Genomic DNA, 24,222 nt, shown 5'->3' with positions numbered 1-24,222 from the left:
TCCACCCACCAAGAGAATGGGCACACAACAACGATCAAGTATCTAGCTCCATTACACCATTCTCCCATGTCGGCGTAGTCTATGTGTAGTTCTCTGAAGGGCCCTTTTGGTTTTGGTAGTGTTCCTCTGAGTGTAGGTAGTGTCATGCCTGGTGACTACTGCTGCATGGAGTTCAATGATTTGGGAAACTGGTAGCGCATCAAAGCTCTTCGGATGTTCCTCTTCTATTGCCTTCTGTAATATTTACTCACCTGTTGGGCTTTTGGGTAGGTAGGAGGCCTCTTTGGCAGCAGCGGCTGCTGCTGCATTCCCTAATGAGATGACGTCATCACCTTGAGTATGGGCCTGACATTTCACGACCACGACAAGTGCGGGCTCTTTTAGGGCGTCAATCAGATTGCTTAATAATGCTGCATGTTGTACTGGTGACCCATCAGCTATCCTGAATCCCCTTCTACCCCACCGGGCCAGCCCTCCGTGCAATGTGGTTGTCATGTATGCTGAGTCTGTGTACACTGTTACCATGCATCCCTTTGCTGTGTGTAGTGCTTCTATCAACGCTACTAATTCTGCTGCTTGACCCAAAAAATGTGGGGGCAACCTCTTCTGCACAATCACCTCGATCTCCCCATCCTCACCCGCGCTACTGCCTCTCCTATGTGCTTTTCTCCTGTCTTGCAGTCTATGGAGGCAGACCCATCAAAAAAGTAAACTTATCCTTCTTTTAATGCAGTTACGTGTGCCTGTTGGGCGCCTTCGCCGCTCCCCGTATTCGTGGAGCAATCAAGTTGTTGCATATCTTCTAGGGTGCATGCCTCTGTGATGAATGTGGCTGGATTTACGCTTTTACACTGTACTATGTGGATGTTGGGGCTGGAAATAATCAGTTCATAGGCTGTGGCCCTTTGTATCGTCAGTGTACTATTTGACCTTTCGAGTATGGCAAACATGGAATGTTCCAAGTACAGAGTGACGGAGCATCCCATCACAATAGTGGAACATTTTTCTATTGCAAACGTAGCAGCTGTGAGAGCCTGTTCGCATGCAAAGTGTCCTTGCATCACTGCGTCAAGTGTTCCACTATAAAATGCCTGGGGTTTGTGGCCGAGTGACGTCTTTTGTGTCAGCACGGCAGTCATGAGTGAGCCATTGCAATGTGAAAAAAGGTAAAATTCCTGCTCGTAATTTGGGGTTGCAAGAACTGGTGCAGTGGATATCAGTTTTTTAAGTGTATTGAAAGCTGTGTGTATTTCTTGTGTCCGTTGCAGTTTAGTGTTCTCCCTTTGTGCCTCTTCAAGGGCCTGTAACAGGGGCTTTGTGTATGACGCATAGTCTAATATCCATGCCTGGCAGTAATTACACATGCCGAGAATTTTCTGCATCTCCTTCACTGTGCTGGGCTCTTTAACTGATTTTATTGCTGCTGCTCTGTCTGGTATGATTCTTTTACCATCTCTTGAGATCAATTGGCCTGACTAAAATACTTCTGTTAAGCAGTACTGCAACTTATGTTTATCTACCTTGTATCCCTTTTGGGCCAAGTGTGTCATGAGGGTGATTGTGTCTTTTCTGCACTCGCTCTCATTCTTTCCGCAGACCAACAGATCGTCTACGTACTGAATTATTGGGCTCACCGTGTATATGTTCCTGAGGTCTTCGTGTACTATCATGTTGAAAATGCTGGGGCTCTCACAATATCCTTGGGGCAACCGACAGTGTTCATACCTAGGGTGAATGCTGTCAAATACCACGAATCTCGATCGAGTGGTATCGAAAAGAATGCATTCTTCAAGTCGACCACCGTGAAGTGGGTGGCTTCTGTTGGAATGCTGCATAATATGGAGGCAGGATTTGGAACTAGAGGAAACTCCTTCTGTACCACATCATTGAGGGGGCGTAAATATTGGATCATCCTCCATGCTCCTCCGTTTGCTTTCTTAATCGGGTAAATACAGGTGTTACAAGGTGAGCTAGATGGTACTATTATGCCATTCACTATTAGTGCATACATTGTATCTTTTATTCCTTCCTCTGCTTCCCTGGATATAGGGCATTGTTTTACTCTGGGTAAAATGGCTCCAGGTTTGAGCTTAATCTTTACTGGTGTTACTTTGTGTAGCAGCCCTACGTCATGTGGACCTGTTGTCCACAGCTGTTGAGGCACTAGAGACATATCTTCTTCAAAATACGCTGGTGGGGCTCTGATCATGTCTACAAGGGGTACCTGTGCTTCTCACCTTTGGATCATTATTTCATAAGGTATTGCTATTTCTATTACTATTTCCCCTGTGTCTTCTGTGTCACTAAAAAGTTCTTCATCAGATAAGTCTCACAGGGCCATGTTGGTGTCAATGCACAGTAGTGTCCTCCACTGACACCCCTGCATGTCCATGGCTATCACTGCTATCCTGTGCACTGATACTTGCACGGCGTGTATGTCCAGGGGCACAATGGACCCTGCCACTATTTCTGGATCTGCCACGGGGCGAAATATGAATTCGGAGGGCACCCTCCATTTGCTGTGTTTTAGTTCTGGCACCACTCATGTTAATATTCTTAGCCCCTGTATAAACATGTCAGGATTCACAGGTATGCCTCGTGTTTGCGGGAAGCCTGCTTGAGTGTGTATCAATATATTGCCCGCATTGTGCATATGCCGGGTGTGGAGCATACTATCCCTCTCTCTATAAATGAGATGGACATATTGAGTTTACTAAAAAGGTCCCTTCTCAGCAAGTTAATCGGTGATTCTTCGTAGTACAGGCGAGGGGCCCGTACAGTTTTCCCTCCCACTGTTATGTCTAGTTCTTCCGTGTATGGAACCTCGACCACCGCCCCAGAGAACCCCTGCGTCTTCAAAGTCTGATTCAAAAGCGGAAACCTTCCTTCTTTAAGGCATGATTTTTCCGCTCCCGAATCCACCATGAAAATAAATTGATTGTTTCCTATCGCTGTCCCTACGAGTGGTTCCTCTGCTGCATTGTGGGTTATCGATAGTACTGGACATGCAAACGCTCTCTGTGGGCTGTCCTATGCTAAGTGCCACGGGAGTTCATCTACATCAAAAACATTCCCCGTTACTATGGCGGTTCCTCTGCATGGTGCTGCTGGGGCCCCATTGGCGGCAGTGGCATCAGTTTGATTGCGCATGTGGGTGGTGTGGTTGTGGCACTGGGGGTTTGTAAGTGAGTTCTGCGGGGGCATGGGGTGTTCACCAGTGTGCGAGTGGTCAGGCTGATCGTCTCTCCTCCCACTACCCATCGGCAGCCCATACGGGCTTCCTGGGTGAGGATGTCCGCTGGCGTAGGAGTTACTTGGCCTACTTCGACACTCTCGCATAAAATGGCCCCACCTCCCGCACTGCCAACATTGTCCTTGCATTCCTCCTCTCAGCCCTTCCTACCCTGCACTGCCTCCCCTGGACCCTGTAAATCACCCTTTGTTTCCTCGCCCACCCCTCGACTGCCACTGTTGCCCCTCATATCCATTCTCCTCCACCCATGATTCCTGACCTTTACCTCTCCAGTTGGTCACCATCTGCATTGGGATTCCCGTCTGCCCGTCTTCTTCCTCCCGCTCCCTTCCTGCCGCGCTGGTGATTACTGCTGCATTGACCTTCAGTAAGTTACTTTGTACTAATTTAGCTTTGTGTGCCAGCCGCCGCTGTGATATCTCTTTCGCTTTGATCCTTTTGCAGTGGTGCACTATAATACTTTGAATTTCAGGCCACCCCTTGGCTTCTATCCCAGCTATTTTATCAAGGGCCTTCTGCACTTCCTTTGGGAGCCCTCTTTTAATAATGAAGTAAAACAGGGACGTGGATTGGTCCCAGGCCGTACCCGTTTCCGCTCTCCACATGTCCTGAACCCGAAGGATGAAGGACATAGCATCTTCCCCATCATTCATGGTACGTTGCATCACTGACTGTAAATCAGGGGTGTCTGGGAATGTTTCCCTCAGCGCATCCCACACGCACGCTCGTACTGTGTTAAATGAAGCCCCATCATGGCGGTCACAATCTAGTGTTATTCCGGGGAACCTCGCCTTTGCCCAAACCCTATTAGCCTGATCTCCCACCGCAGGCACAAGCAGGCTCTTAACAGCCCCCACTGCCAAGGGCACCCCTGCCGTGTGTTTTTCAAATGCGTATATCCACTTGCTGCGCCTCCATAGAGTGGGGGTACCTGTTTGAGCAGGTTGGCTTTGTCCATTTGGGCCCAGGGTATGTAATTTGGCCTCCCTGCCGCCCAGTGTATCAGAGGCAGCTGTAACCCCCCCCCCCCCTTCTTTGTACACACCTTCTTCCCTTTGTTTCCGACCACCGCAATACACCCAGTCCTGTTTCTCAGCCTCCCTGTCCATTCTTCTAACGGCGACAACCCTTCTGTGGCCAATGCACCGCCAGTAGCGATCCCCAACCTTCTGTCCTCTTCCTGCTCTTCTATGTCACTCCAGTCCTCCTCCTCTCTCTCTGATAGTGCCCCTCCCTCTTCTGCTTCCTGCCCGCTTTCTACAGTGTTTATCTCAATTATTTGTGTTGGGGTATCATTAATTCGGAACAAGATCTCTCCCTTTTTCCATCCATCTTCCCCTGTCCCTATACTCAGTGGGGGAGTGTCATCTTGGTTCGCCCGTGGGGTAGATGTCCCTCCTCCCTCCCCCAGCGCCCTTATGCGGGACAGTTCTGTGTGGGCCATTGTAAGGCACGATTCCAGATCTTGGGCTAATTTTCCGATATCGACCATTCAGCTATCCAAAGGTTGCGTTATGCTTTGGCTCTCATATGGGGGTGGCGCAGTAGCAGATAGCTTGTGTACAGGCGGGGCTGTGGGCTGAGCTACATACACAGGGTTACTGTACCCTTCAGCAGGTTCTGGTTTTGATACCAAGGGATAAACACGTGTTACCTCTATGTTCTTTTCATCTTGAGTGGGCGGCCCTGCATTGCCAGCTGTTGTCAGGGGAGATGCACTTTGCACACTGCCTTTACCTGGGGGCACCTTCTCAAATAGGCGCCACAGATCCAATATTTCCCTCCTATTATGGAACTGCTTTCCCTTGTACTTAATGAACAAAGAAGTGGCGACCATATCCAATACTTCCTTATCAAAAGACCCCCCTTCTGGCCATACTTAGGGCAGTCCCTCCCCCTTCAATTCTGTAATCCACTGCTCATGATACTTTCTGATCTTGTCAGCACAGCATGGTAGTGTCTTACAAATATGAGCAAGGGGCTTTTCTGCGCCCATTGTCCCTCACTCGTACGACACCTTACCTGGTTGGCCTACTGTGTATTTATTCGTTGCTTGTATACTCAATTTACTCTATGTTACAATTCTCAACTGTTCAATTACCTTTTAGTGTTTTCACACTGCACTGACTACCAAGCAATTCCCCTTTTGAATCACCAAATCTGCATTGCACATTGTACACCAAAAATAATCATTTCACATACGGGATAGACATTCAACGTTTACATAGTTTACATAGACAACGAAAAACATAAGACACAAACATGACACTTCCCACCGTTCCCAATGTCCCATTCGTCACACCTACTTCCTTGTTGCATTACCAAGTTTTAACCCCTTCCCCTCCCTTTCACAATCCACCCACTTTGGAGGGCAAGGAAAAGAATGAAATAAGAAAAAAGTCAGAAAAAGCAGTTCTACCTAATACTCTGGGTTTTCCTGCTCATCCCTTAATCTCTTTTATTTTTCCCTGTTCACTTCAACTTGTTACACCTCTATATCCTGTACTAGTCGAGATAGCACTATGCGGCGTCGCTTTCTACTCCCTACGGAGATAGGATCCCTGTCAACTTCTTATCCCTTTTACATCATTTCCATCCTAATGGCCATTTGCGATAGGAAGAGAGTAGTAGGAAAGATAGAAAAAGACCCCGGACTCCAGAACCTCTTGTCACTTCCCCTCTAGTTCATCTTTACACTCTTACGGTGCTACCCAAATTATTTTCTTTGCACCCTCAACCCTTCCTAATCTGACTCACACCCACGCCTTTAGTATCACTCGCACTTAATACTCATGTCTCCATCTTAATCCAAGACCCTCTGGACCCAATCGGCAGGGCACTGCTCCTCGCTCAAAGACCACGCCCGTCTCCGGCGAGTGGTACGTATGGGTTTTGTAAAGAGGGTTCCCATACCCGCTCGCCCTACTGCGTGCGCACGTCTAAGTGTACTGGTTGCTGTTGGCGGCTAGCTCTTGAGGGAGTGCGCTCAGTGTCAAAGTAGGGGGGTGTCTCGTGCCAGAAGGATGGGAAAGAACGCAATTGCATCGGGGTCACCAATGAAGGGGAGGGGCCCCCGCAGGCCTGCCAGAGAAGCTACCACCAGAGTCAATAAAGGTACATCCCAGGAGGGAATAAGACCAAGACCAAGTGAGAGTAATGTCAAAGGCTTTATCTAAAATTAGGGCAAACAGAATCTACTCTGCTCATGCCGAGAGCGCTCTGCAGAAAACATGTTGCAAATTACTTTTATACAGAAAAATCATCATCGAGCTGTGGGAAGGCCTAGGGCGCACATGAACAGTTGGGATTGGTTACTAAGAGGAGGCACCTATAGGTGCTATATGGTCGGCGGTGGCTGATTGGTCCATGGGTGGGTGGTGAGTTGACATCATGATGTGGTGTGCTGGGTCAGGAGTTCATCCAGGCTCATCTGTCCAACCTCTGATGAATGGATACATCCCATCCTGATCCTGTCACATTTTGCCCTTGTGGCCACACATTCCCATCCGGTCACACATTCAATCACTTCGTTTGGCAATAAGTTAAACATGGAAAAACAATGCATGACTCTATGATATTGGACACCACTTGCGTGCCTCTTACCAAGGGTATCGTTTTCATGTAAAAACACATAAACATAGTTGAATACCGGGTTGGGGCATTTCTTCATTATTGACAGGGGGAGGCAGGGGTATATGGTTACTGTGAATGGATTTCAGGAAACACATTACATCTGTGGACATATCTTTTCTACGAGGGCTTTTCTGATCGCGTGTCTAAACAACATGACTCTGCATTTGGACAGGGTGTACTGGAATGGGGTTAAGGCCCTCCTACTGAGGTCTTTGGTTCCACATCACTTTAAGAAATGGTGGGGGGCATTTACATTTACATACAACAAGTTACTGCTTCATGTGCACTTAGCTGATTCTGTATTTGAAAGGAATACTCTATAACATTGTTCAAACTTCATATGCTTTTCGGCAATCTCACAACACAGGGTCGTGGGGGTGGTAAGAAAGGGATGGCTGACGCACTATCAATACAACATGAATAAAGTTTGATCAACAATTCACATGATTCTGTCGAATGATATGTCTAGACTTGCATTCTGCTTCATTAACAGCGAGGTAGCATTGTGTGCATTTAAATAGGTATCTGGCTTGTTTACTCATTACGGGACTGCACGTTAATCGTGCTGGCATTTAAATGTTATAAGTCAATACACATTCTGGTTTCAATAGAACGGGTTATCATAAAAGCTTCTAATACCTACGTATATGTATTTACACTGCTATGCTCAGTGGCTCATTAAAGGTATCAACGGGTTTACATGCCTTGCAAAAACGCCCTAGCCAGAGCAACCATTGGAGCCATACTGGACTATTGTAATGCCCTCCTAGCAGGCACATCAGCAAAAAAGCTAAATAGACTACAAGTCACACAGAACAATGCTCTCCGGGACGCTCTTAGCATCCCAAGAAGAGAGCATATCTCCCAGGCCATACACTCAGCCCAATGGCTCCCGGTCAAAGAGCGGATCACACTAAAAATCCTCACCCTCACACACAAATGCCTCTCTCTTTCTGCTCTGTCCTACCTATCAGAGACCATCTCCAAACCCTCCTCCTCACGTCCCACCAGGACGCAATACACCAACTTACTCCATATCCCTCGCATCAAAAAAGCCAAAGCCGGTGGCCTAAGCTTTCCCTACATTGCTGCCAAGTCCTGGAATGCTCTACCTGCAGACATTAGAGCGGAGAACTTACTCCCGATTTTTCGTAGGAAACGTAAGACCTCCTTCCTTGCACAATAATATGTGACACTCGCTAACCTATGTAAATATACTGCACTGTAAATGTGTACAAATGTCATATCTGCTCCTGTAAATTATGTATTACTCATGTATGTGCAACTAAGATATGTCTGTAACAAGCGCCACGATGCCCCGGCCTATGTGCACTCTACAAATCTGAATAAATAATAAACAAGGGCCTTTGTTCACGCACTTGGGTTGGAAAGGGAAGATACATTTATCACCTTAAAAGTCTCTTGTGTTGTTGACTCTGCCCTGAGGTACACAGGGATTAGGTGCCTGCGGCCCAGGTCTAAAGGGTGCGGGGCAGGTTTTTACGGAGACAGATAGCCCTGGCCTTTGCCTCTTCCCCTCGAGCTGCCTTCGAATCAATAGAGGGAGTTTAGACGGCGAGTAATACAGTGCAGATTTTGTTGCTTTTCTGCCGCCAGCCTTCTCATGGGAACCACGCAGTTATGTGGACGGCACGGAGGAGGTGGCGGGGGAAGCACTACACTGACTGTGTGCTTCCAAAGATGGTTGCAGGTTGGGGTGAGATCTGAATACCCTCTCGCTTATTTACAAGATGGAGTCTGTGCGGTACAAAATAGAGTCTTGACTTAACCTCATGATGTAAGGTATGAGGATGTGGTAGTGATCATAGGTGTGTTTGTACGAAAGGGGCGATGGTTCCCTGACGCGTTCCCACATGAGTGCCCCAAGTCCGGGGCCCTGGACTTGGAGCAGGCATGACTGGGTCCACTCGGGAAGCATGGGAATAAGGGGGGGGCTTGAATGTCCCCTCCTCCCACTCACTATCCATCGAAATTAGATTCATCTAATTAATATCCAACAAATTATATTCATTGAAAGCCATTTCCATCGAAATGCTCTTTCATTGAATACATTTCGTTGGATTTGGATTAGGGTTAGGGATAGGGTTAAGGTTGGGTTAGGGTTAGGGTAAGTGGGGTGTACTTGGGGATTGGAGGGGTTTGGGGGTAACCCCCCTAAAAAAATAATAAACACTGAAACGTTACATGAAGCTGACCAGTGCGAAATACTTTGAAGATTTCAGCACTGGACAGCTCCATGTAACGTTTTAACGTGAAAAATAAATGCATCAAAATGCTTTCTATTACATTTAAAAGTACATATCCATCGAAACTTGTCCATTCCTATATTCGATGGGCAAGTTTTGATGGATATGTACTTTTAAATGTAAAAGATAGCATTTCGATGCATTTACATTCGGTGCTTTTACTTCGATGGATTTCTTTTGCGATGCTTTCTTTTGATGAAAAGACTATGAACCCTAACACATTAGATTGTTTCTTATCTCTTAAGGTGATAAACATTTTGCATGGCTCAGTTGAATCCCTTTGTGAGAGCAATCTAACTGTGCCAGCTATTTAATCCCACTTGATTCATCACATTGGCACCGCGTTTGTGGCGCTTACAAGCTGTTCATTGGTTTGTGGAATGATGTTCTTGGAGCTACCATAGCATTAAGGGTTCTATGTGGTTGGGGACCCACTTACTTTTACCACATGTAAGTGGTAAGTCAGATGTGTGTTTCATTTCTTTTAATGGATGCTCTCAAATACTCCCTCTGGGCCCCTACCCGCACCATGCTCCCCACATCCCCCATAGCCTAACTAAACAAACATGTATATGTAGGTTGTACAACCTAATTTTACTTGAAGTAAGTGTGGTTTCCGAAACTACAGATAATGTAGAACACCATTACTTGAGAAGCTTGTAAATAATAAAATCAAACTTTTTATTCAAAATTGTCATGACATGCTTTTTTAACGATTATAGTTTTGGCTATTCTTGTGCTCTACGGCCAGTATGAGTGGAAACTGGAGATCGCCACTCAGCAAGACGTTGGAGAGCTCTGCAGTATTATCACCAGTAATCTTTATACTAGGTGGGATCACATTTGCTTGGGATGTGTGCAATGCAATTTGCACCTGCCTCATTTCACATCCAGCAATGTAATGCAATCTTCGATTATAGACACAGCCGAAGTGGGGGATCACAACCCAGATAGAAGAAACCATGGTCTGGTCTTATTGTTTCAGTTTTTATAGAGGGCATACATAGTTTATAGTGTAGTCCAGGGCAAAATGCTCAAGAGCCTTCTCCAAGGCATCCATCCAAAAATACACTGTCTGTACTCGGCGCTGTTATTGTTTCTAAATGCTCAAAAAAGGGCAGTTTAATAAATGAACGTATTGTTTTACCACTCCACAAACCGATCTGGAATTACTCCTTGTCATCCCGTTCTGCACGGAATTGAATGGCAAGGAGATATTACTACCATAATGAGGACATTGTGGTGGTACCTGACTCATCTTTGTAATTGGTCTTACCCAGTGGCGGCTGGTGAATTATTTAATTGGAGGGGTTTTAATATTTACCACAAACATGCAAGAGCAACCTAGCACAGTGAGGGAGGCCAGGACAATCAAAGGTGGTTTAGGGATATCCCCTGAGAACATTTTCTGATTAATGGGTTAAAATGGTGCATTATGCAGCACACTTTCTGTGAAAAATTTGGTAAAAAGCAAGACAACTTGCAATCAGATTTTAGAGTAGCTCTTGGAACAATCCAATAGACGCAAGACACCAACATTTAACGGAAGCAGTTCCCAATTTATTTTCATGATGCCACACATGCCAGTAAAAAAAAAAAAAACATTCTCACACTTGAGGTGCCATTACACTTCCATGCATGCTACACCAATATATGGCAGTATTCCCATGTAAGAACATACTCATGTTTGCTTTACGTATAATACCAGTCTCCCCTCGTATGAACATAGTCATACTGGCTTTGACTTTAAAAATCTCATGCCAAAATAAAATAAAAAGTCTAAAGGCTTCACCAATGTAGGCCAGTCTAGGCACGTAATAACACTTACCCTCTTTGCTTTATCATTGATGCCCAATATAAAATGCCATGCCACAGTAAGCATTATGGCTAGACTTCGCTGCAGCGAAATATGCCAGTCTAGCCATGTAAAAATACTTATCAAGCTTTCTTTATCATAGATGACCAGAAAAAATGCCGTCCCATAATAAGAAAACACGTTCTTGCTGACTCTGTGTTCTGCATGTAGCCCAACATGACGAGTTTACTTACCTTGGTATTGCCCTGCATCAATGCACCCGCCAAGCCCCAGCCTTTATATTCTCTCTCTCTCTCTCTCTCTCTCTCTCTCTCTCTCTCTCTCTCTCTCTCTCTCTCTCTCTCTCTCTCTCTCTCTCTCTTTCTCACATACACTCACTAACACACTCAAACAGGCGGTGACAGTCTCAATGATTCACACATCACCCACTAAAACACCTCACCCATGCAGATACACACATCCATTTACAAGACAAAATTGGGCAAGGGTAAACTGTGTCCAATTGCGCTAGGTTAATGGAAAAACCCCTCGGACTTCGCACTTGTCCAATGCAGTTGTACAATGTACTTGAAAGATTTGTTAGTAAAGTTTAAGGTCCTAGAATGTTGGGTGGTTTGTTAGTCCAATTTATTTGCTGATATAACTTGTGCAATGGCACCCACCAGAACTATTCACTCACACAGATACACTCAGTCACTTACAAACATGTACACTTTAAAACAAAATATCTCTCCCACATGCAAACAGGCACACGCATACACAACATTACCATATCAGTGATGTTCTTTCTTGAAAACGGGCTATGTACCTCCTCCTTCAGATGTTATCAGGTTGGAGGAAGAGTGTCAGAGGTCAGGAGACAACCTTCACCCATCCTCCTGCCTATTATTGCATCAAGCAGAGGGCAGGGTCAGCATTCTGACCACACTCCCAGCATGAGACAGACAGGCAGATAGAGGGGTAAAGACTCCTTCAAGAAGAATCATGTGCCAGATTTCCAGTGTCCCAAATCATCCTGACATCACCCATGGTCTTTTTCATCCCTTTAGCAGAGCTTTACATGAGTGAAGGTATGCGCATTTACTTCACCATCCTTCACCCATGTAAGTTGCTGTGTAAGGCATAAGGCACACCAATATTCAGAATTGAAATGTGTTAGATGATTTGAAAATGCAAATACTAAATGTGTGTTATTACAGAGCAAGTTAAAATGTTGGGGGAGTTTGTCTGGGTAACTTTAGGGAACATGTAGGGTTACTATGGGGGGGCATCATCCTTGTGCCAGTTGTGGGTGAGCCCCCACTGGGCAGACCTCTGAAGTTAAATAGGGCCTCATTACAAGGTCAGAGGTATTAGTAATGGTATTTCATCTAAACGTATAGTTGCCACTTCTAGCAACTGGGAATTTCACCTGCATAGAGTTGAGGTTAATCCCTATTTTCAAATGCCATAAGACTTCATTGGGAAATGAAAGAATTGTCTCAGGAGGTAATTCCATTGGAGGTACTTCCTCCATTTATTTTGAGGTAATGCCTCCATGTACAGGTTGGAGGTATCACCTCCTTTTTGGTTTGCAACGAATAATCGGGAGGGTGGAAAACACCTGGAGTTAATACCTCCAAACCCGTATTGGGACCGTGTTGATTATGATGTATACACCACATACATCAGTCTTTGCATGACCGTATGTCCTAGTGGTCCATTCATGCCCCAGCATAAGTCTCTCTCCCCACACACAGGTCCTTTCAATTAATAACAAGGTCAGAATGCTCCCCATCCACATGAACTCTAGAAAACATTTTAAAAGTACCTAATAGTGCACTTTTTTTCTGGCAAAAGTAAGATAACTAACAGTTTGCAAGGTTATTAACAAATCAACGTTAAACGAAATGGGTGGTTTTGTAAGGGTGCACCAATGCTGTGGATTTTTTCTGGAAATCTGATGCTTCCTAAATCAGAATTTAGCCATTTGGAATCATTCACTTACCTATTATCATGGTTATGTTGCCAGCTGTACTGCTTCAAAAGAGTACAGCACATGGCTGTAAAATGATTTAATGTAGTACATACAAAGTAAAATGTGACTTCTGCTGAATTCAATGCATCATTGAGTATTAAGGTGTAAAGCTAATGCTCACACCTGCACAATGTCACCCTAACGCTAACTAATGCTGTCCTTTCTTCTTTGACTTGCAGGTGCAGCGTCCTTGTTCTGGGCAGGAATGAATGGTGGTTTATTTAACAGAGCGAACAACTCAGCAGATTAGAACTAGGAGGCAAACAGAGACTTGTCTTTCTCTTTTAAGAACAGAAATGTTTGCAATAGCATCTTCACTTGCACTGAAAAATAGACAAGGGAGAGGGGGCTTGACAAAATAATTTGCATCAGAGCCTTTGGGAAACTGCTCCCTTACAATGACCGCCACATCCATGGAGTCTCCGGGATTACTTTTTGGAACCTTTATAGAAGAAGATTAACATGGAAATACATATCAATGCCTGAACTACATTTTAAACTATATTTTGTTTTGATTTAGTGAACACTAGTTTGTTTTGCTTTGACCAAAACAGGGGTTTTAATTGGACATTTTTTTCACACAATCATCAAAGTTTATTCCCCTGCAAATCACACCATTCTGACAATGTTTTCAAAAAATATTTTATAAAGTTATACAATTTGTTTTTCCTAGAATTTTGATATGGAACTGATCAACCTATGACCACTTAAAGACACAATTGGAAAGTGAAACACTCATTTAATAGCTTTTTTTCACATCAGGATTTGCATGGAAAAATCAGGTTATGAGGACGATATGGCCAAACTAATTGTAAAGTTTCAACGTTACTTTAGAAGGAAACCAATTCGCTTTTTTACATTGGTAATTCTCTATTTGACCGCTGGAAGCCTGGTCTTCCTGCACTCAGGTTTCACTGGTCAGCTTATAGTCCATGAGAATGACCAAAATCTATTGGATGGTACCAGTGAAGCCCCACATGTTCACGCTATGGGGGTCATTCAGCTTGGCAGGGTCTTCAAAGAGACGCCAGAGTCTCCAACTTTCCCAAGAAGGCATGGCCCTTGGTTTAAGAGTCCTTCTAAAGGAAAGCCAGAGATGAACAAAGTTGGGGACTACGGTGGAGCCTGGAGAAGAGCACTCAAAGGAAGAAACACTCGCGAACAGGAAGAAGAAAGAGGTAAGATTACTACAATGATGTAGGCCAATTTGAAATGGCCAGGTCTTTTTATTGGATGGCAAATTTGAATCTGTGGCGTCTTGCATGCCTTCTATAACAGATGCGTTGACAAATGCTCGGGTTGGATGTTTGTGATTTTGTGATCAGCTATCAGTGTACAGAGGTGCAGAAGAAATTGCCACGCTGCAGGTGTGGATGAGCCAGAGTGTGTAGTATGCATATGGATGACACATTTCACAAATACTACATGTTTGTCCTGGAAATTACAACTCCTGTACCACTGGTGGTACCAAGAGCTGTGCAGTGGGATTCCTCAGCATAATGTTTGGATTCCCGGGGGAACTGAACAAGATATCTTGCAATACCCAGAACAAGTTGTGTGCTGCTTCTTTGTAGCACATGAACTACCGGGGGCCGAAAAAGGATTTTCATCTTCGTATTGCTTTTCTTCCTACTTCATGAAATCGTACATATATGTTGGTGCGGAAACAGGCTTAAATAATCATTGCACTTTGAAACTGATGTTTTGGGTATTGATAATGGGCAAGCCTTTAGCCAAGTAAAGAACCACGTGGGCATGCTTTTACAGGATTTGTACATGGGGTCGATTCAAAGATACCTTTATCGTTGGCCTAGTCTTGGCGTACAACAAAACCCCAAACACATAAGGAGACTTTAAAGGGTATGGGGGTCTGGTAATTAGTGAGTTTACATAAAGATGCAGATTTTGTAACTGGACTGAACTGTAGTAAAATCTATTTAACAAAGTGTGTTAAATATTATTAAAATGAGTATAATAAGGATATTTAGATATAAAATTACAATGAAATAAAATAGAATAGAATGGATGTGGATGAAGGTCTTCGGAGGTTGTGGAGTGTATGGGTTTTAGAGGGTATATGGGTAGCTGCTCTTCTTCTGCAACTCTTCCCTGGAGGAAGGGGGTGGGCTGCTCATCAACATTAGCAATGGGGTCTGTGTGCTGTCAAAGTGGCATTGAGGCCTGACATCAAAGAGGTCCGGGGAACGATGCCAGGACAGTGCCAGGATGGGGGATGCTGACACAGAGGACAGAGATTATGGACACTGAAATAGAATATCACGGGTTGGATGTCCATGGCTGGTGTTCGCTGTTATCAAACACACCTGTATTGGCATGATTTATCATGTCCGGACCTGGCATCAGAGACATGCTGATGTGCGCAACTCAAGAACTGTAGGTGGTGGAAACATGTTGCCCATTTAGAGGGTATGACTGTGGGTTAGTCATATTGTGACAATTGACAACTGCGTATGGGGGTGTTCTTTGAAACATGGTGGCAAGTTAGGAATGTACACCTCATAGAGTTGTCTCCTCCTACCCTGTGCACCACTCTGAACAGCCCCTCCTCCTCAATGCTTCCTCAATGCTGCTCAGCCTTTGGAACTATTTCTATTATGTGGCATATTCATCTGCCATAGAAGCTGCCATAAAATATTCTAGCTGTGTGCAACATCTCATCCCACCGCTGCTTTGCTCCCTGGGCAATATTTTACAGAAGGGTTGTCATGTCTGAGTAAAACACCCCTCCATATGTCAGTGGGACCTGGCAGGTTTCTATCTGCTACCAGGGGTTTGTCTTGTTCTGCCAATGACGCCAGTCCACTGGTAAACTCCCACACTGCCCTTACCCGTTCCCAGTGTTCTTAATCAGATGCACTTTGGGATTTTTTTGATGAGTGGATATTCTTTGGGTCCTACATTTGCGACATGGCATCCAACCCTTTTGATGCAGCTCCATCCGCATGGCTGGCTGGGCTGGAAAGACGTTTGAGGACCACAGCATTGTAAATGGTGAATGTTTTGCTTTGGACTTCTTTTTCACTGTATGCAATATGCTTTCCCATCTATTGTGATTTCTCTCTGTTCTTAGTCTCTCATTTCCTGTGTAATGTATTATTTTTTGTGAGCGATATGTCTGCTCCGTCCATGCAAGCCCAAACTGGCCTATAGGGAAATGCCTGAACCAAAAACGCCAAAGGCTAGTATTGGCCAAATTTAGTAGCTCTGACCAATGTAACTGAATTAATATTCTTTAAGCTGCACAATTTCCATAACATTGGCATAACAGCCTTGGGAGGATTGCTCTGGGGCAACCCGCTCACCCTGGAAGCAAGACGACACAGATCAAGAGCGGTTCCATCCCCAAGTCCACGCTTAGAAACCTCTGGGTATTAAGCGCATTATAAATAACCTATTATAATTATAATCAACAACCTCCCCCTTGGCTACCACTAAAAAAAGACTGTCACAAAAGGAATGAATTGCCATTTGCAACTGTGGGCAACTTTTTAATTGGTGCCTGAGACAATTGTATGCCCCAGTCCGGCCCTCGGTACATACAATTGCGTTGTGTAGCTTTGGATTAGCACTGTTCAATACATTGCTGAGAAGAGCAAAGCAGTATCAGGAAAGTCCCTTGAAGAGTCTGGAGCAGTAATCCAACCTGCTGAGGGACACATTGGTGAGAAGTGTTTTGGTAGCGTGAAAGGTGACCTGGCAATGGGTTTTTCAGATGTTCAGCTTTAAGTGTCAGAGCCATAGCAGAGGATATGATGAAGTGTTGAGGTATCAGGTTTCTGTCCAAATGGGCTCCCAGGTTGTCATTCTTGGGGGCTGAGGTAAGGATGTCAAAGGCATGCTTGTAGGGAGAGAGATAAAGGGTGGGGGATTTGAGGCTGGTAGAAAGATCATTTCCGTTTTAGAGGTGATGGCGTGAAGAAATACTGCTCCATCCAGCGACTGATTGTAGATATGTAGTTAGTGACCGGAGAGAGCTACTCAAGGGTGAACTTTAGAATGGTGAGGTAATAGAGAGATGGGCTGATAATTATTGTGCTTGTTTAGGTAAGCAGTGGGTTATCCGTAAACAGTGATATAACCTCACGCACGGTCAATGTGGATCCTTAACGGATGTGTTACCTTACACACAGTGGTCCAAGTGTACGAAAAGATGTCATGGAAATATCTTCCCTTCTGGCCGGCCCCCGCTCCCTAATAACCCCATCAAACGCCCCCTCCCACGGCAATCCAAACCCCCAGACAAACACAGCTGCTGTTTGAGGGAATGCTCACTGTAGTGCACTGAAGTGCAAGTTTGAACTTCTACCTGCACTTTTATTTTAAAAGTAAACAATTTCGGAATGGTTTCTTTTTCAAATAAAAGTATAGGAAGAGTAAAATGTTTTTTTTGTTTGTTTTTAAAGTAGAGGAGCACTCCTCTCAACGGCTCCCACCCACATTGACCACTGCATCCTTGTCTACACTTGGCCCTATTGTCTGTCCATCCAGGACCAGTTCAGTGCTGCTCATTCCCAACGCTATTATACATTCCTTTCACAAGCAATTCTCGTGCCTTGGCTTTGCTGCTATTATTTAAATCTGTCACCCACGTCCTTGCTTTCTCCATCCAGGGCCTGGAGACACTCATTCCCTTTCATCTATAATGATGGGTGCCACCTGATGTGCCACTAGTCACAGAAAAAAATGATACCCTAGCTGTGGTATCCCTCCTGGGGCCGACAAGCTTCATTGATATGTTGTTAGGACTAGTAAACATGAAAACAAATGTGACTGTTGCATACTGCCTCTTCTTTCCCTTACACATTCTGTAAGGATGTTTTATTCATCATCTGTCTCTTTACACTGTTCCGATGTCTATCTGGGCCTGGTTTGTGCAAAGGAAATCCTCCCACATAAATACTGAATGAATGTGTTAGCAGACTGTCCTTGTTTACAGATCCAAAATCCACATACATTCTTAGAAGTGTTTAGTATACTGAACTGTGCATGACTAGGGGATCAGTGCACCGATGTGGGAGTTAATGTCAGTAGGGCATTAGTGGCAAACACATCATAAGGTCTTCAACCCCTGCTCCGTGCGATTATAGTTATTGTTACTCATGGACACAAAGAAATCACCTGCTTGTGATTTGAGGTATTAACTGCAATCCCAATGGAGGCAATGGTGCAGGTGTCATCGTCACATGCAGTAATATCGCTACTCCTCAGTTTAAACCTATAGGATAACAGAATGAGGGGTAACCAAGCCCCTGAATTTGGCTGTGATTTACTATTTCTGCTTGCGATATCACACATTCAGATTAGACTGCCCATGCTGCCAAACACATAATGAGGCCCCTTATCTGTCAGGGATGTTAATTCATTATATTTGTTCACTTTAGAAGGTTCTTTTACTTAAACAGATGTCAGCAAACTTGTTTGTTTTTTAATGGGGGATTACATGTATTCCATTAGTTCGAATCGAGATTGGTGTCATTACTTACTGTGGCAGGAGTCAAGATTAAGAGTCAGACACAACAGCGTAATTTTGTGGCTATAACCTTTTACTAACACAAGAAGGGTGGGACAAATACCTATATTTGCCTGTGACTATGAGAGGGTTTCCCTGCCTCAATAAAATTAACACAGGGTTCAGTCAAGTCCTATGTCACATGTCCAAAACTATAATCTGACCCTTACACCTGAATCATAACAGAACCTGATAAGGACATCCTGCTTTAGCCACACTTTAAAGCTTTAACTAGTAGACAACGTGCCACATGTGACAACATAAAGTGTAAATGGGCAAATGTTTCCAGAGAAACAAGAAGGAAGGGTTTTCCCTTTCCCCTGGAATATTATTGAATGTTCTAGCTCTGAGACTTTCTTTAAACATTTTAGATTGCTAGTGCTTTAATGAACAGTCGCCAGTTTCCATTGGAATACCTGGTGTACTCTCCTGCCAGGATTCCCAGTACTTTATTAAACAGTCTTTAGTTTCCTTTGGAATACCAGGTGTGCCCTCCTGCCAGGATTCCCAGTTCTTTATTAAACAGTCTTCAGTTTCCATTGGAATACCTGGGTAGACTCCTGCCAGGATTTCCAGTACTTTATTAAACAGTCTTTGTTTCGTTTGGCATACCTGGTGTGCCCTCCTGCCAGGATTCCCAGTTCTTTATTAAGCAGTCTTCAGTTTCCATTTGAATACCTGGTGTACACTCCTGCCAGGATTCCCATTTCTTATTATACAGTTTTCACTTTCACAAGACCTGGTATACTCACGTGTCAGGTTTTTAACTGTCCTCAATGTTCCTGATATACTCATCTGCCAGATTTATAACTGTCCTCAATAAGCATGGTATACTCTCCTGCCAGGGCTTGCCCATACATCTAATAGTTTTCCTTGACCCTCTTCTCTTGACACTTGACAAGATTAGGCCAATTTCCTTCTTGCTCCTTTTCGTGGTATTTCAGCATTCAGTAGATTTGCAAATGTCCTTCATTAAGGGTTGAGTTCCCTTTTGGATAACTTTATTTGTAATCTTGAACTTTTGGTTATAGTCTTTGACTAAGGCTTCCTTTCCAAAATACTTTCAATGTTATTGCTATTGGCTTTTGATAATGCTTGTTCATTCGTTCGATTTCTTTTCTGGGAACTTTTAATGTTAGTATTATTGGGTTTTGACACTGCTTGTTCATTCATTCAACTTATTTTCTGTGAAGTGTGGGGGTAGACGTTCGCTCAGCCCACTTACGTCAAAGGGGACCCCACTCCAAAAAGACTCAGACGGTTGGTTAAGTCATCAATTTATTCAATTTCAGCATTCGCAAATGGGCATGACCTCCTGCACATTCAAAATACTGTGCAGGAGTGAGCTGATAAGCATTAGGTCTGCATTGTTTATATACATTTTCAAATATCATTGGTTCCAATCTCTAGCGCGTGCACAGAAAAAGAAGCTTACATGAGCATTAGCAGTTAGTCACATAATCCTCCTCCCTTCTCCTCCCATCCCTCCTACGTGCAGAAGAGTTCCTAGTAAACACATTCCTGGGGTGAGCAGATAAGCCTGCAACTGCACAGTCATTACGCCTTCTCTGCATCTCAGGGGCCCTCTTTGGGGAATTTACTTGTGCTGTTCATGACTATTGTGTATCTGTCGTGCCAGGCCTTCACCACCCTCTGCCCTTCCCTTCTTCTTGGAATTTGACATCTGATTAGCAAGAAAACAAACTTTGCAACACTGCCTAGTCGCACGCAATCACCCTTTTCTACTCTGAGGCTCTACAGGATTCATCTTGCTACAACATGTGCAAGGCCTTACTAATTTTTGTACCCACAAGTGTTAATGTCAGTATTACTGGCTTTTAGCACTGCTTGCCCATTCATTTGTTTAATTACCTCCATTGTGTGGAGGTTTTCCTCTCTGTCTCTTTCTTTATAAACACACTGAATCACCCTAGTGCCTTTACGGCTTTCCCCACTCTCCCTGATTCTTCTTGGTGACTTTTGTATCGTCCGCTGTGTGAGGGCTCCAAATCTCTTCCTTCTTGCAGCAACTGCTCCGGCCCCTTTTGGTCCGCTCACTACTTCAGCTTTTACACTTGAGCTTTCACTTCTCCCAGCCTTGCAAGGGTGGTCTCTCTGATTCCTACTCTCCACCACAGAATTTCTCTGGTTCTCTCACGTCTGCCCACTGTGCTGTTGCTGCTTCCTGAACCGCGTTAGAATCCAAGAGACTCCATCTTCTCAGATCTCTCTATTTTTTAAAGTTTACTTTATTAATCACATAATGAAAATGACTAGCAGTTGTCAATGGTTTCTCTGAGGGAGTAATCTTGATTACTTGGTTAATCATCTTCATTTCAGTACATTTTCCCTGCCACATATATTTGCAATCAAGGATTTTGCTTAAATCTTCTACCACACAATATGATACAGGGGATAATGCAGAGTTACAGTTGTCATTCTGACCCAGAGGGAAATTGTATGTTTCCAATAGTGAAGCCTCCTCTTCCCATGGTTGGTCTCTTCCTACGTAGTCCTCACACAGATAGCCACCATCAGGGTTGATGTCAGGTAGCTTCTGCCCTTTCCTGGCCACCTGGGAACAGACTTTCCCCAACAAGTTAGTGATGTTACCTTCAGATTCATCACAACTGGGAATTATGGAATGGATGCAACTGATATTTGTGAAATCAGAAGTGTTTTTGGTTTGGGAATTAATACATAGGTATCTGGATTAGCTGTTTGTGAATATAGATGATGCTGGAAATGTGCCAGTAAGAGTTGAGATGCCATTTTGTAGGCTACATTAGAAGTCATTGATCATATTTATGGTGCTCAACTACGTAGGCCTACACATAAAGTTCTGGATGAAATGTGTGCCTTATGCGGTGTTCCAGATAAGAATTATTTAAAATTAGGATTAAAGTGATTTTTTAGGGTATTTTATAAAAACAGAAAAATGGACTTTGAAATATACCAGTTTACATCTTCACATCAAGCAGTAAAAGGAGTTTCTTCCCATGGCTCTGTGTACTACTGGTCTAAACATAACACAGAGCTATGTGGGTGAAAGCAGTGGGACAACATCTTTTGTCATTTCCTTATTTTTTGATGGGATATGTTTACCCCCTATTTCTTTAACTATATTTATTGTATTTGCCTATTGCTAGAGACTAAAAGTACCAGATACAACTCTTACCTATGGGGCTGTCCTTTGCTCATTAGAGCTGGAAGGAACAAAACTAGGGCAAGTAAGAATAGGGCTGAAATCTGGCTAGTCAATGAATTCAGATTAATTGCTCTGGACATAGGATATGTAAAACACTAGGATGTATGACACAGGTTTTATTCTTTTAAGCTTTCTAACCTCCAGGCTCCAGAAGAACTGGCTTAGATCTCTCTTTAGAGAGAGCTATCGAAGACACGTGAAAGAGGCCCTGGGCAGTGTTGTGACCACAGTTGACCTACATGTGGTCCTTATAGCTTCACAATTCCTTAGATGTCCTTGGAAGTAGTGGACCCGATGTCGCAGAAAATAGAAGATGCTTGGGTTGGTAACAGACTTGCTTATGTTGGGCTCCTTCCACCCTTTTGGAGCCAGGTCTTTAGGATATCTTAATGTGAGTTTAAGTGTTGTACATTGTTCCTCCTAATGTCATGTTTGAGTCTTGTTTGCATTTGTTTTTGATTACTTTTCTTTGTAAATGATTTTTATTGTGTGTTTGTTGATTGGTTTAATAAATTGCGATTGTGTATTTATAGTAAACTATATGTATTCAATGTTCTGATGATGATTGATCTAAGGTAATATTTGGCCTACATTGATACACATAACGGGGAGGATGCTCAGAAGGTTCAGGCACCTGTTGGAGAACCAATGCTTTCTGATGACTACAGAAGTTGGGGTCAACCAAGCATGAGCCAACTGTTCATCTATTTACAGAAAAGTGGATCACAAAAATGTGAACACAATTTGACACACAGTTTTGTAAAGGATATTGTGGCTTAGTAGAGGCTCTTAGAACAATTGAAGTTGAAACACATAGGCTTAACACTTCCAAGTAAGTTCAAAAACATTAAAAATGGAAGTAAAAGATCATGACATATATTCAATGTTAGGCCTGGGCAAGCTTCTTTGCAGAACCCGTGACTCCTCTGGATTTCCAGATGACTAGAAGGTCACTGAATCACCCGAAAATTATGGTAATATGACCTTGTAATAAAACGATGTGTCTCATACTTGACTCGGCCTAGGGATTAAAAAGAAAATGTTATCTAATGTGGGTGATGAATATTTTGAGAAGTAAATGGCAGATTCCACTAACACCTGATAGGCAGGCCTTGGCTCGGAAGTAGAATCTGTTTTGTAAGTTTGAAATCCTCCCTGACTACACTATATATAGAAGTAAATAGTACACCCACCCCGGGTCTGGAATATTTTTTTTCAAGAATTAACAAAACATGGCCCATTGGCCTGTGGATTCCTCGGATGTCCCCTCTGGGCTATGCATATCTGCCACGTGGTCCCATGTCACATAAGTGGCGCCTTCGCCCACTCCCGACACTTTTCTTTCTGGCACTGGACTCCAGGAGGATTTATTTTTCATGCAAGTCCCATAAATCACAGTACTGCTGTCTACAAAGCCAGCGCTGGCTGAAGGTTTCAGACTCCATGGGTCCGCTTGGAAGCGATGCAAATGAAATTGTTTCGTATTCACCTATGTATTAACGTGTTTACAGTAAAACAATACAAACAGACAGGCCATGTAAACATAGTAAGTCACACCAGTTCCAAAAACCACCCCCAGATTCCCTCATATAGATTCATTTTCTTCTGAGTGACATTTTGCTCAGGTCTTCCATCCAAGCTGATTTCGATGGAAAAGCAACACTCGTCCAATGCTTCCATTTGCTGACTTGCCTCTAGGAAATTAATACAACTAAGCAGAATACGTTTGGAAGAGAATGATGAGTGTGTGCTTTTGTTTTCTATTAAATTTCTGCACTTTTCTACTAGTAGATTGGATATCAAAATCACCTTTGCAACAACGAAAACCTTCACCTGGAGCCGCCATACCATCAGTTCTTCTTTTCAAATGTGTAATGTAGAACATCTTTCACAGTTTTCATGCTCCACGTAGTATAGATACGTTTTACAAACATGTGTATGATATGAAATTAATTCGTCTAACTCAGTTGTAGGCTCTGTCTAGTCTGTGTTTTCCCTGTCGAGAAAGGACTATGCTCCCATCTTTTAAAGAAGCCTAGTTTGTTTATGAAACGTGTTATAACTTTCAAAGTGTAATAGGTAGGAAGATATTGAGCGATTCCCTGATTGTACGTGAGCTAATGACCTATTTACAGAGCAATATTGACATTGGAAAATGCTACACTAAACATGCCAATATATTGATTTTGGAGATTTAACAAGGGGGGTCCTGGGAGTCTCTCTGCCAGACATCAGTCCTGGTTACGAGAGACTTACCCAGAGTCTTTAGCTCACTATCTTTTCACAGAGAAGAAATATCCCAAACATATCAGTCTTTGTCCTATATATTGATTTTGGAAGCAATATGGGCTTGGTTCAGAAAAGTATCATGTCGTCTCCATTTTGCTGTTGTGGAGGTGGTGAGAGCAGAGAAAGAGATTGTGTACATTCTGAAAAAGACATTCATATCAAGATGTATATAATTTAAAATCTTTTAAATCTTCATTTTCACTTTGCAG

The 24,222-nt window shown here is 43.6% G+C and overlaps 1 protein-coding gene across 3 annotated transcripts in view; it reads left to right on the top strand.

Moving 5' to 3' along the window:
• The window catches only part of WSCD2 (WSC domain containing 2), a 1,541,956-nt gene that overhangs the window by 518,319 nt on the left and 999,415 nt on the right, over nt 1–24,222 (top strand). For all 3 annotated transcript variants that reach the window (XM_069619485.1, XM_069619486.1, XM_069619487.1), the window contains one exon: nt 13,166–14,164. In XM_069619485.1, coding sequence (XP_069475586.1) covers nt 13,756–14,164 — 409 coding nt within the window. In that variant the 5' untranslated portion in view covers nt 13,166–13,755. The remainder of the gene's footprint in view (nt 1–13,165; nt 14,165–24,222) is intronic.

Source organism: Ambystoma mexicanum, chromosome 10 (assembly GCF_040938575.1).
Source record: "Ambystoma mexicanum isolate Mex_15411 chromosome 10, UKY_AmexF1_1, whole genome shotgun sequence".
NCBI classification, from domain to species: domain Eukaryota; kingdom Metazoa; phylum Chordata; class Amphibia; order Caudata; family Ambystomatidae; genus Ambystoma; species Ambystoma mexicanum.
This window is presented reverse-complemented; position numbering and strand designations above follow the sequence as displayed.